This window comes from Equus caballus, chromosome 1, assembly GCF_041296265.1.
Source record: "Equus caballus isolate H_3958 breed thoroughbred chromosome 1, TB-T2T, whole genome shotgun sequence".
Taxonomy (NCBI): Eukaryota; Metazoa; Chordata; class Mammalia; order Perissodactyla; family Equidae; genus Equus; species Equus caballus.
Window position 1 is genome coordinate 126,970,056 of NC_091684.1, and position 12,926 is coordinate 126,982,981.

Sequence of the window (12,926 nt, forward strand, 5' to 3'; positions counted from 1 at the left end):
GAGACTGACCCCTCCACACCCTGTCTTCTGTTTCTAAGGCCAGAAGCAGTGCTTGAGCCCTTCATGTAGGATATATGTAATAGAAGCCACCTCCGGGCGAGTGCAAACAGGAGCACCTCCCCTGGGCAGGTCAAGGAGGTGTTGGGGGAGGAGAAAGGGACAAACTAAAACAAGGGAAAGGATCAGATGGGGACCGCACACTATATAAACACATAAAAGGAGGCGATGTTAGTGGAATACTACGCAGCTATAAAAAGGATGAGGAATGTCACCACTTACTAATGTGGAGGGGTCTCCAGGATGTATTTACTATCAAGTGACAAAAGCAAGGTGGAGAAGGGCGATTGGACTGGCTGCACCCACAGATGGTAGGAGGGCAGCTGGAAGGTGACTGACACAAGAAAGTGGCCAGGCCAATGGACTGAGGAAGGGAGACTTCGATAAGGGAAGAGAGCTGCTGGTGGGAAGGCTGGGGCAGAGCCACACAGGGGGAATTCTGCAGGTGGTAAAGGGGCCTGCCACCTGGCAACACCACCCCAAAGGGGCTGACTGGCCATCTGTGCTGCTTCCAGGTACCACTGTCACTGAGTTCAAATCTTTGCCCCTAAACCAAACCAGGAAAAAAGTGAGAACAGCATTAAAAACAAGCAATCTAGAACTATTCTAAAACAAAAAGTTTATTAACACGCACAAGCTAAAAAAAGCTACATTACCAAAACATTTAGGTTGGTTTTAGGGAGTCTTTCACAAAGCTAGAAGATTTATCTATCCAATGCACAGATTCAGAATAAGATCAACATTTTTCACTACTGAATCAAATCCTGGTGCCAGCCGGAGCCACCACTGCATGGCCTCACTGGACAGGACCCCTGGGGCCCCACCCACACACTTGGTGCCCTCAGCAAGTGGGTGACGGTTACCCTCTTTTCTAATGTTGTGACAAGTTGAAGGACACATTTTCTTTTAATATCTTTATTTACAATAGTGGGAGCCTGTGCAGATGCCAAAACATATTTTATTACCACCTTCTTTGGAGAGACCAAAATAACCACCAAGAAGACATCTACCCCTGGGTTGGATGGGACGTGGGCATAACCATCTGAGACGCAGTCAGAGGAGCCATGCCGTCTTCCAACTTGGAGAGCCCCACCCTGGCAAACCTATTGGAAAACATCACCCCTTATTTCCAAAAGGACAAAAGCAACACACAAAACTCTAATCTGGTGCTGGGCCTGGAAGCAGACTCGTCCAACACAGAAGGAGTAGCTTCTCACCACCTCGACAAGGTGCGCTGACAGGAGGGGCCAGAGAAGGCAGAGGCAAAGGGGCGACAGGGAGCAGAGGGTGGGAGAAGGAGGGGCCAAAGGCATTCCTGCAAGGCACGGCTACCCTGTCCACAAAAACCACACATGGTGCTCACAAGAGCCCTCAAGCATGGGCCGAGGAATCTGCAGTGAAAACAAAACTGCACTCAACTGCATTGTAGATTGCCCTTTTCATTCACTTTTATTCATTGTTCGAGAAACATCCATCCACTCCTTAGCCGAGGTTTGCTTTAAGATCAAGTGACAACCATTTACAGCCTCTTTCCCAGGTAGCCAGCACTGTGCTTGTCACTAAATGGAGCTAAGTCCAGAGGCAAAGACTTGAGACACAGGCCTTGGTCTCAGAAGGAAGACACCGGGGATCCGTGTCAGCTGGGCGCCGGAGACCGGGCACTTACCAAGCTCCCAAGACCTAGAAGAGCCCTTCACTGAGGCACCAGTTCCCACAGGACTGTGGTGAGCCTTGAAGAGTGCTGGACAACTCTCAGAGGGATTTTGTGCGAGAGGCAACAGGTATAATTTAAGAATCTGGGTGGGCACGGATCGCACTGGTTCCAGATTTTCTCTTTCCCTAAGTTTCTAAGAGAGCATCACACTCCTTCCTGAAGCCAACAAATGTCCGGTCATTGCCCTGACGGTGAGTACAGACTGTTCCTTTGAGCTGACGAGAGACAAGTACTGTTTCTTCAGCTTCAAACCCCCGTGGTTCTGTAATTATTTTATGTTCATACAAGGCCTCCTTGACATCTTCTATTTTGGTAAAGAAAAGCTTTTGACAGTTTATCTTATTTGCTAAAGGGGAAGCTGGACCAGAAAAGAAACCCGCCGTCTAACAGTTCCCTGGCACTGACTAAATCAATTCTATAAGGCAGTCCCCCTTCAGTAAAACTCCCCGACCCTGACCCAAGCCAGTGACTGAAAGGCCTCTTCAGGCTTAGATGTACGTGGACGAAAGAGACTGCACCTTACGTTGTATATTCAGGAAAAGCCACCTGAAGGAAATTTTCCTATATTAAATAGCTAAAATTCATGAAGAGAGATTACTATTTAAAGGAATTCTTCCTAATTTATCTGGCTGTTAAAAATTTACATATATTTAGGTAAAAGAGTCAGTCCTCCCCAACACGTTCCTGGAGGAGGCTGCCCTAAACACTGGCTGCTTACTGGTCCGGTCAGCCTGCCTGCTTCTTGGGAACTGCTGGCCTGCCCTGTGACTCCGGTGGGTTCTCCAGGTCCTGCCATCACTCCTGCTGTGGGAGAGGGCAGCACGTGATGGGCTGCTCACTCAGGGTCCATGCCGAGTCTCGAGTGGTAGGGACAACGAGGGCCTGGGAGTCACCCCCTTACCACTACATGGAAAGGGTCTGCCTAGGAACACAGCAACATAGAGGGAAGCCAAAAGACACAGGCCCTGACAGGAGGCCATCAGCTCCTGGATGTGTCCACACCAGCCTGGGATTCCCTGACATATGAGCCAACATGTTTTCTTTTTTGTGTATGCGGGGGTAAGGTAGCCAGTCCAATGGCTCAGCCCCTGGATGCCTGGCAGGCTGACTGCCACGCCTGAACTGTGTGCTGGGCACCCTGACCCACGTCACTGCAAAGCATGACCCTGCCTTTGCCAGGGCCCTGAAGACAAGAGACTGCTTTAAGAAGCAACATAGCAAAGATCTCCCCAAACTGGTCTAGAGATGCAATGCAATCCCTATTGGAATGCCAATATGCTTCTTCAATACAACTGGCAAGCCGGTTCTCATACTTTCAGAGCAGAGCAGAGATCCATGAAGAGGCAACACACTCTTGAAGAAGAGGAAGGTAAGAAAACATGCCCTGTCAGGTATCAGGTATCAAGACTTAAGTTAGAGCTATAATGAGTAAGACAATGTGTTATTATGCCACGGACAGACAGGTAGATCAACGAGACATGGCAGAAAGCCAAGAAAGAGACCACAGAAAGCAGGCAGGTGAGAGGGAGACACTGCAGATAAGCAGGAAAGGAGGAGTCCTTCAGCCACTGGAGGAAGGACAGCTGGTTACCCAAAGGGAAAGAAAGAAACTTCATCCACTTCTCACATCACATACAAAACCAGTTTCAGGAGGATTATAAACTTAAATGTACAAAGCAAAACTTAAAACGTTTAGATAAAGAGATAAAAGAATATCTTTATGATCCCTAGGTAGGGAAGAACTTCTTTAAAAAGATACAAGTGCTAACCATAAAAAAAAAGACTACATTCAAATTAAGAGTATCAGTTTATGACGAATCACCACCATTGGAATGCAAAGATAAGCCACAAACAGGGAGAGGTATTTGCAATATGTGTAATACATAAAGGATATATAAAGAACTTCTATAAACAAGCTGTAGAAAAATGGGCAAAAGACACAAATAGAGCATTTAACAAAACAGGAAGAACCAAGCAACAAACGAAGATGCCCACCTCCTTGGTCATGAGGGAAAGGCAGAGAAGGCCAATGAGATTCTCTGTTACACTCACTAGGCTTTCCAATTCACAACTGCCAGGTGACATGACATACAAGGGACAGAGGGACGGCCACAAATGATACCACAAGGAGGCAATCAGTGGAGAAAGTGGCTCTCCCACCATGCGATTGCTTAGTGGTGGTGGGCTGCTACTTTATTATGCTGTCCACCACAGCAGTCATGGGACACGTGTAGCTATTGAAAAGTAAACTAATGAAAATTTAAAAATCAGTTTTTCAGTCACACTGAGCCGCATTTCAAGTGCCCCACAGACTCAGATATGGAACTTTCCATCACTGCAGACAGCTCTCATGGAAGCCGTGCTTTATACCTTACGTGTAGCAAATATGCATAATAAAACATTTTTACAACGCTCACATGGTAAAACATTCTTCAATGAAGAGCTACACTGCATTTTTGTCTTTCAATTGTCAGAAACAAATTCAAATTAATCTAGATAGTCACAAAAAAAGAATGGGGCTTTACAACACTTACTCCCCTTACTCCCATGAATAACCCCAATAAATCAAGCCTCTAAAAGATGTCTTCTTCTGTCACCTGTGGGGAGTGACTCAGCACAGCCTGGGGTGGGGCCGGGTTGCCCACTCACCAGGCTCTGCTCGATGAGCAGGCAGAAGAGGACAGCGTTGCCCACCTCCCGCAGGTTCTGGAAGCACACCGTCTTCAGCTCTGCATACTCAACGATGTCCTTCAACTGGTGGTGGAAGAACTCCAGGATGCCTGCAGTGGCAGAGAGTGAGTGGTGGGGTTGGGAGAGGTTGGAGGGGCTGAGCCTCGGCAGGGCACAGGGTCCAGCCTGGGCTTCACAGCCAGGAGACCTCTGCAAGCCACAAAACATTCTCTGACACTGCCACCATGCCCGCTATGGAGATGACCACAAGTCACCTCACCCCAACATCTTCCCTGCAACAGTAGTTTGTCTACCACCTGGGCCCTGGGCCTCGGCTCCAGGGCTTCTTTCTTGGTCAGGCTGTATCTTCCAAGGAGGCACCACATTACAAGAATAAATGAGAAAGACCACACTGTCATCTCCAGCAGAGGCAGAAACAATATTTGATAAAATTCAATATCCCTTCACAGGCATAGAAAGGGATGTAGTCAATCTCATCAGGGATGTCTACAAAAAACCTGCGGCTAACAGCATGTTCAGTGGTGAAACCTGCAAGCTTTCTCCCTGAGCTCCAAAGCAAGACAATGCATCTTCACCATAGTCCTCGAGGCCCTGGACATTGTAATAAGGCGTGAAAAGACACAAGGTATAAAGACTGGAAAGAAAGTCAATATTCCCTCACTTGATCTATACTTTCAATGCTGACCCAGTCAAAAATCCACAAGCTGACTCCAGAATTTATAGGGTCATGCAGAAGACCTAGAATAGCCAGAAGAACCCTGAGAAGAATAAAGTGGGAGATCTACCAGATTCCAAACCCTCATCCCAACAGGTCGGGCCTTGAATGCCATTCCACAAGGACCCGCATTGCCCTGACTGCCTGAGAGGCTCTCCCTTCCTCACCATGTCCACACCTCTGTTCTCAACATTCCTTGGTGTGAACTCATCCCTCTAGGGGAAAAAACACTCCTTCACGTGTGTCATCCCCCAACAGGCACATATGAGCGGGACCTGTCAGCAACATGGCTTTACCCACGAGGTGGTGCCCATGTACCTGGGCTATACCAGCCTCTGTGCCGACACCGGGTGGCAGTGGGCAAGAGATGTGACGAGCAGCCCTGCGGTCCACAGCTCTGCCCTAGACCAGCTTGGAATTTGGCCTAAATGGCTTCATCTTCAACATTTAAAATTCCCATCTCTAGTCAGGATATGAGCACTAGTTTTATTTTCCCGGCATTACTCATCTACTTTCTGACAATGAATTAAAGTTAAGTTCTCCTAAGCAAGGCCACGCCAATGGTTATTTCCCTTCACAGTGGCTCAATGGGTCGTGTCACCATGTCCTCAAACACAGGAACAGCCCTGTGCAGGTACTGGGCACCACCTGGGAGCTCAGCCATACCAGCCGACTACTCATCAGAACGTCTCTCATTGGTGACCATGAGTGGACCCAAGTCACTTAATGAGACAGCTGTCCACCTTTCAGGAAAGTGTTATAAGATAGGAGACAAAAGGCAGTTTTCCTAAGAGACAAGGGCTCCCATGGTCCAATTTTATCCTGAACAATACTTCTGGGATCATTAGGCTGTTTATTTGGATAGCCCCAATCAGCTTCTGTCAGGCACATGGGCCTGGCACCCTGAACGGCCCATCTGTCCTAGAGCCCCACAGCTCCAGAAGGGAAGCCTGCCCTACAGAGGGACAGACTGCACTGTGGGAAAGCAGTGCCTTCATGGGGCGCCCTTGAGGCCTGGTCCCGTCAAGCCCAGCAGAGCAGTTGGACTGGGTAGTCAGCTTCCTGCCCCTCCCTGGGTTGGTGATCTTCAAGGTCCTGGTGTTGTGGGGGAGCTGAGGGGCACAGGGTTCAGAGCCCTGTTACCCGTCGACAACTAAGAGGCAGTGGCTTCTCCCACAGCTTCCTCCCCCCAAAACGGTGACTCCAACACACCTTCGGCACACCTGCCCCAGCTGACAGACTGGTCTGTTTGTTCTACTGGAAACAATCAAGCTCTGCATGGGCTCCTGCCTCCTCCCACCCGGGGAAAGCGGGTGAGATCCATGTCAGTAACGCTCTTTACTGTGGCCTGAGGGCTGACGTTCGCCCTCCCCACCATACCCAGGGAGGCACCATGCTCACCGGGAGAGCCGTACTCATGCCGGGGCAGGCGGCAGATCTTGGGCATCACCTCCATCAGCGTCTTCACATACTGCAGGATCGTGCCTTGCAGCTGTGGGAGAGACAGGCTGTGTGAGCCTCCGGCTGCCACTGTCCTGGAGGCTGTGGGCAGTGCACGGGGACTTCTGAGAAAGAGTCTGTTAGTAAAACATCTGGTTATGCCCAGGACTGAGAATCACTTTGGCTGAGAAAGGAAATTCCATCCACAAAAAGAAAGCAGCTTCCACCAGGGTGACTTGACACAACTGACTAAATGATGTTCTAAAACACAACTCCCCTTTCAGGAGGCAAGTGGCCTGACACATTTCTCAGAATGATACATTGTTAAGCAACACATGACTGTATTCTAATTGGTTTTTGATCGTGACCTACACAGTTGCAGATTTTGTCAACTTCTCAGAATTTTGTCAGCTTTTGCTTTGCACTGCTAATGATCGTATCATCTTCCTGATGGATAGCTATTTTACTTATGTGGCCATAAACTCTGCTTCAAGCTTCCTCTTGACTAGTATGTGAATCATGGAAAAGACACGAAAATCTATATTTGGCAATAAAGAACATTAAAGAAATGGGCTTGATACCGGCTCAACACAAAGTTGACATAAGGGAAGCCATACTGTAGAAAAGAAACCATAATATAACTTTGAATGACCTCTGATTAACTAATCCAGACATGTTGTGTAGATTTTATGGCCCCTCCCAGCTGCTATAAGTTGATAGCTTAGTTCTTTTGAGTTCCTTAGGAATCTGATGACCCTGGGGCAGAGAGTCTCTGCTGATAGCCACCGTCAATGACAACTGAAAGACCAGGGTATAGGGCATTGCTCCAGTCTGTGATGCACACCCAGTAAAACAAAAAACTGTCAGGAACTAAGAAAGACCAGATGCCTCTCCAACCCAGAGACCAGCCCCATATATAACTGGCCTGTAGTCCTTGTTCTGTAAGACGGTTCTTTGGGACATTAGTCGGCCACCTTTCTCCTTGCTAGCAAGCTGTAATAAAACCCTTTCTCTCCTACCACCTGCCTCTTGACTACTGGCATGTCTTGCAGCAGGCAGACAACCCCTCTTGGGCGGTAAGAGGCCCAGTCACAGAAAGATGATTAAGGAAAAAAAGATTAAAGATCGAGATTTTATAAAGTTTTCTTTCAGTTAAAAACAGAAATAAATTATGTATAGAAAACTAAATCCATGATAACCTACAAATATTCTCTCTCTCCCTTTTCAAAAGGACAAATAAAAGACTTTCCTGCACTAACTTCTCACCTCAGTCTGAAGTTAGACAGACGAGGATCTGAATCCTTCATTGCGACTTCACCCCAGCCCCCAGCAAAGGGGCACATGCCGTCCACCCTACAAGTGGGAATCGGCTCTCTCAAGGTAACGGGAGCCTTTGAGCAGCAGTGGTATCCTGCCAACACCACCACCTCAAAGCTGAGCCCCCTCTGCCCTTGCTCAGCCCTCCCCCATCAATAGCTCAGACTCCTCGTGGCCAACACGCTCGACTCCACTTGCCCCAGCATAAGTGTTTCTTTGAAATCTTTGTTTTAAGAAAACTCCTATTTCACAAATGAAAATAGGGGTCTTCGCAGAACTGTCTCCTCCCAGATGCTCACCAACTGAAACACAAAGGCTTTCTATAGTGCCCTCCTGGTTTCTGTTTTGTCTTCCATCTCCAGAGCACTGTCTTTTCCTACAAGTTTTGGGCAACAGCGGTGGTCCTTTACAAAAGGAGTTGAGGGGAGACTATGCGTATAAAGGATAATATTCTCTTACAAGAAAGGCTCTATTTTGGTATTGACAAATAGAAATGGCAAGCAATAGGATATATTGGAGTATATGAGGAAGCCATTTGCTGTAAACCTAATTTGGCCTGACTTTGTTTTTTCCAAAAGGGCCTGGCGGTGGCCATGGAGCACGCACTGTATATCTGCTTTAAACATTTACTGTGGCAAGAACAAGTGGCCTTAAGATAAAGGTGCAACTTCCCCCACATTGGCATTTTCTTAAGGATAAGCATCTTTCCTCAGGCTAGGAACTGATTGCTATGCTCACCTTTGACCACCCAGCTCACCTGTGACCACCCAGCTCACCTGTGACCACCCAGCTTGACACAACAGACCTGCCAACCTGCTGTGTCCACAGAGACAGCAGACCTACCTGCTGTGTCCATCAATCGCTGTGCTGACAGAGCAGTCTCGCGACTATTGTGAAAGGGACATTTCAATCATATGAGAAAGATCCTCTTTGGGGGTATATAACCACTCTGTATACCTCACTTCTTCGGTGCCCTTTCTACCTTCAGGAAGAAAGGCCCCGGGCCATGGTCCTCAGATTTTAGCTCAGAATAAACTCTCCCAAATTTTCATTTATAGATTGCTGATGGATTATTTTCATCAACAGTACTTAACTTTTTCTATGACTTAGTTAAAATAACATGGATCTTCTCTTGAATCAAGAACGATGGGAGAGAAATCAAACTGTGTATGTTTGGAGCTAAACTGAACAGTCCAGATACAAAGACTCCCTGGTTTGTTCTATCTCAGAGAATTCAAAGCCTTGTGTGATTTATAATAAGAAACATGTATTTGGTCTTTGTCCCCATTTTCTGGCACAGAGCTCCTAAAACCCTTGGAATTTCCTAAGTTAAGTGAGCCTTAAAGGTATCTTTTGTTATGTTAATGAGGTGACTTTGGAAAGCATCTAAGGCTGGGGCTGGTTGCCAGGAGAACCAGCCACCTGATCAGAAGGTTGGAACTTTCAGTCCCATCCCCAGGCCTCCAGAGAGGCGAGAGGGACTGGAAGTTGAATCAGTCACCAACGGCCATTGATTTAACCAAGCATGCCTGTGTAATGAAGCTTCCAAAAAATCCAAAAGGACAAGGTTCAGAAAGCCTCTAGGTTGGGGAACCGGAATGCTTCCATGTGCCACCGTCCCAGGCCCCAAATTCCATGAAGACAGAAGCTCTTTTGTGTCTATCTCTTCATCTGGCTGTTGATTTATATCCTTTAATGTCCTTTGTAATAAACTGGTCATCTAGTGAGTAAACTAGTTTCCTGAGTCATGTGAGCTGCCCTAGCAAATTAATCAAACCCAAGGAGGGGGTTGTAGAAATCTCTGATTTACAGCCAGTCAGTCAGAGGCAAAGGTGACAACCTGGACTTGCAATTGGCACCTAGGGGAAGAGGGGCAGTCTTGTAGGACTGAGCTTTAACCTTTAGGATCTGATGCTATCTCTAGGTGGACAGTGTCAGAATTGAGTTGAACTGTAGGACACACGGCTGGTGTCTGAGAATTGCTTGGTGGAGTGAAAAACCCCCTCTCTACATTGGAATTGGGTGCAGAACCCTTCACTGGGTGAAGGAAGCACATCAGAGGGAAACATACCAGGCTCTTGACAACCTTCAGCAGCTCCTCCATGACCCCTGCAATGCCCTGGTATCCAAGCAGCCGGCAGATGACCTGGAAGTGCGGAGGTCCCACAAAGTTCCGGTAGCTGCCGTAAATGCTAGAGTAGGCCAAGTTCAAAGCCTGGGGGATAGAGAACATAAGTGTCTGATGAAATCTCCAGAGTCCTCAACATGGTCCCTACACACTCATGAAGATAAAGAATTATTATGCAAAGATGCACTCAACACACGGCACCCTTAGGTGGAGAGATCCAGAGAATCTGTTAGACTGCCTTTACTAGTATTTATGTCTTCAAACTGAAGACATGAAAAGCAAGCTTGCTAAAACAAAGAAAACAAAACAGTTTGGTTTTTCAACATTTATTAAACTGCCAGTTTTAAAGAAGCCATTTTGAGGTCCCGGAATGAGAAATGAATACATCTTAGAGCCTCACTGCTGTTCCATGGAGCTGCTCCCAATCTACTGGGGGAGACACCCAAGGACAGACCCTGATGAGGCCATGGGAGCTGTCTTCTGAGAGATGCACAGGCAGCTGGGAACGGCAGTCCCTGCAGGGTGGGCAACTGAGAAAGGTAGTCAGGATGGTCTCCTGTAGGAGGGAACCTCCAAGCTCATCTGAGGACACGGACACATACTCAGCAGGGAGATCACTAATATATGCATTCAGTGCTATGTACTTCCCTCTCAGAAACTCTTTAGCTGCATCCCACAAATTTTGATATATTTGCATTTCATTCAATTCAATGCCTTTTTTTAAAAATTTCTCTTGACACTTCCTCTTAATCCATGGAACATTTTAGAAATGTGTTAGGAGATTTTTCTTGTCATCTTTTTGTTACTGATTTCTAATTGGAGCTCATATGGTCAGAGAACACACTGTGTACGATTTCAATTCTTTTTTTTTTTGGTGAGGAAGATTCGCCCTGAGCTAAACATCCATTGCCTATCTGTTGTTTTTTCCTGCTTGAGGAAGATTAGCCTCAAGCTAACATCTGTGCCAATCTTCCTCCACTTCGCATGTGGGATGCCTCCTCAGCATGGCTGCTGAGTGGAGTAGCTCCACACCTGGGATCTGAACTCACAAACCTGAGCTGCTGTACCGGAGTGTGCAGAACTTTAACCACTCAGCCATGGGGCCGGCCCCTGATTTCAATTCTTTTAATTTTGTTGAGGTTTGCTTTATGGCCCAGGATATGGTCTATCTTAGGGAATGCTCCACGGGCACTTGAAGAGAACGTGTTCTGATGTTGTTGGGTGGAGTGTTCTATACATGTCAGTAATATCCTGTCGGTTGATTGTGTTCAGTTCTTTGTTGCTGATTTTTCTGTCTACCTAGTCTATCAATTACTAAGGGAGAAGAACATGGAATTCCCCAACTATTATTGTGGAGTTGTTCATTTCTCCTTTCACTTAAGTTAGTTTTTGCTTCAAGTATTTTGAAGCTCTGTTGTTTGGAGCATAAACATTTAGGATTACCATATTTTCTCAGTGGCTTGACCCTTTTATCATTATGTAATGTCCCTTTTTGTCCCTGGTAATAGTCTCTGCTCTGAAATTTACTTTATCTTGTATTAACATAGTCACTCCTGCTGTCTTCTGAGTAATGTTTGCATGGTATATCTTTTTCCATCCTTTTTCCTTCAACCTACACATATCACTAATTTTAAGTGAGTTTCGTGTACAGTCATGTTTCTTAATTCTCTCTGCCAATCTCTCTTTTATTTATACCACTTACATTTAATACACTTACATATAATTCTTAATATTTAAGTGGGCTCTGTTTCATTTTCCTGTCTTCCCTATGGGTCACTTAAACATTTTTTAGAATTCCATTGTGATTTACCTATAGCATTTTTGACAGTATCTCTTTGCACACATCTTTTAAGTGGTTGTTCTAGGTCTTACATTATGCATTACATAAGTTATCACAATCTACTGTTATCAACATATTACCACTTTTTGAGTGAAGTATACCAAGCTTACCTCCATTTAGGTCCCTGTATTTCCCACATCCCTGTTTTATAATTATCTTAGCTATTTCCTCTGCTACACTGAGAACCACAGAAGCTCTGCAAAGTGCCTGTCACATGTCCACTCCTATGACCGTATCAGACTTGAAAGGACCATATTTCAATCATTGGGTCAGACACACACTACCTCCCACTGCCTCCTCCAAGCACCACACTGTGCTTTAAGTGCTGGGATTCTGTGTGAGGTTTTTGCTTGATAATAAGTTCTAACGCTTGAAAAGAAAAACACAAAAATCACTACTGAAATCTAATAGCCTCAGGTTACAAGTGAGAAAATTCACTCGGAAAGTCACCCTGACTTGCTTGGGGCCTGTGGTTCAATAATACCTGCTTCCTGGCCCCTCGGCCAGTGTCTGACTTCCCTGCGAACTACACTCATCCCAAAGATGGCAGATGCTAGGGACAACACAAGTTGAATAATGTAACTACTCAGAGGGAGGGGAGGAGGAACTACCTACAGATACTACATGGTAAAATACTCAGAGGAGGGAAGCACTCTGGACATCCACGCTTACAGCTCAGTTCAAGAAACACTGCTGGCCATGTCTGATGCAGAGACGTGGGCCTTGCCTGGAAACCGGAGTATGTGGGCTCCAGACTCATGAGTTGTGTGCCTTGGGTTCCCTAACACACTTGACGCTGTGCAACTTCAACTGTCAATCGGGTACAGTCTTACTTACCTTATAGGAAAGAGTATCAGTGATGTCCTGAAGAGAGTTCACTCAGAGTGGTGATATTACCAAGAACCAAAAAGATAATGCCATAAATGGACCACTCATCTAAGTCAATTTTATTTCCATAAGACACTAGCTCTAGTTCATCATTCACAAAAAAAAGAACTAGTTGGATTTTTGATTGGATTCCTGG

General features: G+C 46.2%; 1 protein-coding gene across 2 annotated transcripts in view; it reads right to left on the reverse strand.

Moving 5' to 3' along the window:
- Positions 1 to 12,926, reverse strand: part of LOC111775613 (cytoplasmic FMR1-interacting protein 1) — a 93,958-nt gene that overhangs the window by 1,388 nt on the left and 79,644 nt on the right. For both annotated transcript variants that reach the window (XM_070231980.1, XM_070231987.1), the window contains exons 30-32: positions 10,006 to 10,149; positions 6,579 to 6,669; positions 4,421 to 4,551 (exon numbers count right to left, since the gene is read on the reverse strand). In XM_070231980.1, coding sequence (XP_070088081.1) covers positions 4,421 to 4,551; positions 6,579 to 6,669; positions 10,006 to 10,149 — 366 coding nt within the window. The remainder of the gene's footprint in view (positions 1 to 4,420; positions 4,552 to 6,578; positions 6,670 to 10,005; positions 10,150 to 12,926) is intronic.